Raw genomic sequence first — 5,000 nt, 5'->3', positions numbered from 1 at the left:
TATGAATACAACATTCTCATATTGCAACGATATAAAGCTGACGTAATCTTAGAACGTTAGATAATACGATAACCTTGACGTTAATGGTAATATTAGAACTTAACAGCTTCACATTGCAGTGTCATTGTAATACAGTAGCACCATTTTTATGCTACACTATTTTCACATTACTACATCATAACGATACAGTTTCCTTTGCAGCGTTACAGTAACGTGATCTAAGCCTGATAGCGTTACAATAGTTCATCTGAACATGATAAATTTACGTTGCAATGTTGCAAAATATCATATTGGAACTTTATAGTGATTTGTCTAGACCTGGGGGGTTTGATATTGGAATTCTGCATTAGCATGTTTGAACAATGAATTTCAAATCACAAAGACATGCATGAAGGTGGCTGACCCTAAGGCAATGATGCAATTATGTCTGAGTGTGTTTAAACCTGAGATTGTTTATATTGCAAGTATGTTTGAAACATAAATGTTTATATTGCATGTCTCCATTAATATGGCTAACTCGCAAGTCTTCCTTCTTATTTTTTCTTGGGTTTAAGAGATTTTCTGGAAGTCTATCTATCTAACGAATGGCCACGTTTAGCAACAGGTTTGAGAGTTGTGTGATCAAGGTATTGATGCGATTTCTACGTCCAGGCTGGCTGTCAGACTGAGACATTTTCCACGAAATCTCCCTAATGTAAACACCCAAGACTTTTCTATGCAAACCATCAGGTTATGTTATTCTGGCTGCACACCCTCGACATTCTAGGGTTCGAATTCCAGTCATGATAGTTCAAACTGTCGAAACGAGTCTATAAGCTCGACATTTCTAAAGATGCAGGAGACCATAAAAGAAAATAATAGATTACAGATCGAGGAATTTCGTCTATTACGACATCTTTAATGTACATAGACAAGAGAAATAAAATTATAAAAAAGGTTGTTAGGAGAGGAACTGAACAATGTTTGATTCGTCTGGAAATATGTCAAAAAAAAAAAAAAAGCGACGCTATGACGTCATAAGGAAGCGAGTGACGTAATGTCGTTATTTCTACTCCCAAAATAACCAATCTATTCTTCTTTGTACACCATTTACCTAAACGTGATGAAATATGCAATTATACTAATTCTAGCTTAGTTTTCCTATCATATTGGATAACAATTTATATAATTTCCCTTTATATTTTCTTTCTTCATAAATAACTACAATAAAAACGAGAATTGCAAAGCAATAAATTTGCGTAAATAGCTAAAGTTTCCCAATTGTTTAGACACGCGTTAGGCCTTGATCAGTAGAGAAGATAGATAGATAGATAGATAGATACATAGATATATATTCTATTGACTATAGGAAGGGCATGCATAAAGAATATACTGTTATACGTAAAACTAAACTATAATGAATCATAACTATCAGACATCAAAACTAGCTAGGCATTAGACACAACACAGTAATGAGAATATAATACAAAAAAAGGTAGTAAAAAGTACGGCTAGTAAAAGGTCAGAGAGTATTATTACACTGGTGATTTTGAATCATGACACAAACGGTACTAAATATGTGCTACATACTACACCAAAAACAAAAACCAGTTCATAACTTTTAGATAATATAACAGACTTTAGATGAATTGACAATTAAAGATAATTCACAATTGGCCATGGAGACGTAGAGACAGATACCTACCCTTGACGTTGAGGACAACAGGTCTGGAAATCTTAGGATCCGAGTTGACTTGACATTCGTACACTCCAGCATCTCTGGCTGTGGCAAACTTGATCTCCAATGTCCAGTCGTCGGAATTGTCAGGATGGAGAACCTGTAGGAGGAGACCAAGAGAAGGTCATTTGAAAGGATGACATACTGGAGACAGTAGAAAATATTCTGAAGAGAAAACGAAGAGGAGACAGAGAAAGTGGGTCTGATGGGAGAACGAGAAAAATGTCGACAAGTCATTTTAGATGCTGATTCTAATGGAATCTTACTTAATACAGAGACAAGCGACATTCCAGTAATTCAGTTGTTAAAGAACAGAAACTCAGTTAAAACGACTTTGTTAATATCAGTTACGAACTAACTCGTCTAAAAATTCAGTTAAAAATTACCTCGATTAGATTTTATTTCACTTAAAATCTAACGCGATTAAAAACTCAAAATTGAGATCACTTCTGAAAACAAATTGTATGTTTTGTTATGGATGTCACAGGGTGATTTTAATCAATTGGGGAGACTTTCCGAACTCGGAGATTTGATTAATGGTTTAATTAACCAAGATAGATAATTGGCTTTTAATCTGATTATCATCATGTTGTTTTCTTCATTTAAAACACATACACACATGCACGCACGCACACACGCACACATACACATACACATACACAAACACACACACACACACGCACGCACACACGCACGCACACACATACAACACGCACACACACGCACACAGGTACAAAAACACACATGCAAATGCAAACGCACAAACATACATTTACAAAAACAAACAGTCGATCACTCAGTCTAAGGGTGCTTGTATGAAAGAAGGGTGGAGGGAGAGGAGGGAGGGAGAGGAGGGAGAAGAGGGAGAGGAGGGAGAGGAGGAGGGAGAGAGACGATGGAGAGGAGGAGGGAGGGAGACGAGGGAGAAGGAGAGAGAGGGAGAGAAGGGAGGAAGAGAAGGGAGGAAGGGAGAGGAGGAGAGAGAGAGAGTGAAGGAGAGGGGGAGGGAGAGAGACGAGGGAGAGGAGGGAGGGAGAGAGACGAGGGAGAGGAGGGAGAGGAGGAGGGAGAGGGATGAGGGAGAGGGGATGGGGAGAGGAGGAGGGAGAGAGACGAAGGAGAGGAGGGAGAGGAGGGAGAGGAGGAGGGAGAGAGATGAGGGAGAGGGGAGGGGGGAGAGGAGGGAGAGGGGTAGTGAGGGAGACTAGGGGGAGGAGGGAAGGAAGGGAGAGGAGGGAGAGGTGTGAGGCGAGTAAGAGGAGGGAAGGAAGGGTTGTAGGGAGGAAAGAGGGAGAAAGAGGAGGGAGAGGAGGAAGAGGAGGGAGAGGAGGAAGAGGAGTGAGCCCCTTCCTAACCAGTTGATACTTTTCCTCTTGTTTTGGTTGCCAGGTATAGTTTATATTTATCTTTTATTTATTTATTAATTAATTAATTAATTAATTAATTTATTTTTATTCTCAGAGCCGTTTCTCACCCTCACCCGGTCCCAGCGCTTCTATCCTTGGGGACACAGACACACACAGACACACACAGACACACACACACACACACACACACACACACACACACACACACACACACACACACACACACACATACTATCACTGCGCAGCGAATTGTTACTCCAACTCTCATGGGCGGGGAGTTGGGTGTGTGTGTGCATGTAAGGTCACAGCATTACTCATAGATCGGTCATATATGAGCTCTAAGCTCATATATAGGGAAATAGCTGTCGATCACGAGTCCAACATGTGATCCAAGACAATGGTAAATCATACACACACACACACACACACACACACACACACACACACACACACACACACACACACACACACACACATCCATGTTTTTTTTTGTGATAGGAGATAATTCTCCAACTTCAAAAGAATTCTACGTGCCTCTGGTCCGTAGAGGTGTCTTTCTATCCCTCCCGCCATGTTGCCGGTACTGAAATTGCAGCACTTAGAGGAAACAGAAACGTCCAGGAATAGAAAAATATATATTGCATTTCAAGAAAAAAAAAGTAGATTTAACTGTATTTCTCAGTAAGAATGTTTTAATGTTTTTTCGATGGCGCGAATAAAATATTTTTTTCTGATTAACGTTTGATGATTACGTCAACTCCCCTTCTCTGCGGAAAAATATATATTTTTAATTATTATATTATTACGGTTTTATTTTACTTAGATTGGCACAATGCGCATGCAGGGATTAAAAAATGGGAAGTTATGACTGAGGTATTTGATAAAGAAAAAAAATCCATAACCGGTTATATATGACATATAACGTCTATTATTTATAATGAAATACATCTGTGATACATTTTAGTAAACGCATACTAAATATCTATTGATAGTGAAGTTCATTGTAAGTTATTTTTTTGTTTAGTATATCATTGTTGTCAGTTACAATAGATCAGTTGGAAATCACTGTGGGCTGTATTACTGAAAGGAAGTCTATTTTGTTATTTTCCATTACTGAAATGAAAGATGGACAACAAACTTATTACGAAAAAGTGTTTTATTTTCTCTCGTTCATAAACAAAGCATTATTTTTGCCCTCGTTCCTACACTGCATATATTTGTTTGTTTTCCTTTGATTTGTGAAAAAGAATTGTTATACTATTTGTTGAAGCCATATGTTGCTTCAGTATTTTTATTTCATACAAAACGAAAATAAATATGAATGAATATTTCAGACTTCACCGCAAAAAACATAACATTGTTTACTGTTCAAAATAGAACAGTAAAAACTTATTTTAACGAGTATCATCCAGGTGAGCTGAAATCATAGCAGACGACATTTTTTGGAAATGCAGTGGAGTTGCCAAGCGTCGCCGGTTGGTGAATTTTAGAACGCTTGGCATGTTTATTCCACATAAACTGCCTTAATTAATCTCATGTATTATATGATAATTCACATGCATTATAGATTATCCTAATTAATCCCTTGCGTCCAGGGAGGTACGTTTACTTGTAGTATGTTTGCCTCCAATATATCTTAATATTTTTCTTGTCATTTCTTTTTAGCGCGCGTAATTTTTTTTTTTAATTCTGGCCACCGCCAGGGAATTTTATTGATTTCCATGAGTGTCTTTCGATAAAAGAGGATTAATTTCTAATGTTTTGTTTTTGTCAGTGTCAGTCATTTCTATTTCGGCTTAGAGAAGTTCTTCTATGTTATGGACATTACGAAAAAAAAAGTCGACTAATATTGAAATTACATTTAGTCTGACATCAATCCTGTTTAATATCAAATACCTCCGTTTTGTTAGTTTCCT

The 5,000-nt window shown here is 37.7% G+C and overlaps 1 protein-coding gene across 1 annotated transcript in view; it reads right to left on the bottom strand.

Annotated features, from left to right (window-relative positions):
• Positions 1-5,000, bottom strand: part of LOC143040501 (zwei Ig domain protein zig-8-like) — a 115,387-nt gene that overhangs the window by 57,415 nt on the left and 52,972 nt on the right. The window contains exon 5 of the mRNA XM_076211593.1: positions 1,685-1,817. Coding sequence (XP_076067708.1) covers positions 1,685-1,817 — 133 coding nt within the window. The remainder of the gene's footprint in view (positions 1-1,684; positions 1,818-5,000) is intronic.

Source organism: Oratosquilla oratoria, chromosome 28 (assembly GCF_046742065.1).
Source record: "Oratosquilla oratoria isolate Oo_2021 chromosome 28, ASM4674206v1, whole genome shotgun sequence".
In the NCBI taxonomy this organism is placed as follows: Eukaryota; Metazoa; Arthropoda; class Malacostraca; order Stomatopoda; family Squillidae; genus Oratosquilla; species Oratosquilla oratoria.
This window is presented reverse-complemented; position numbering and strand designations above follow the sequence as displayed.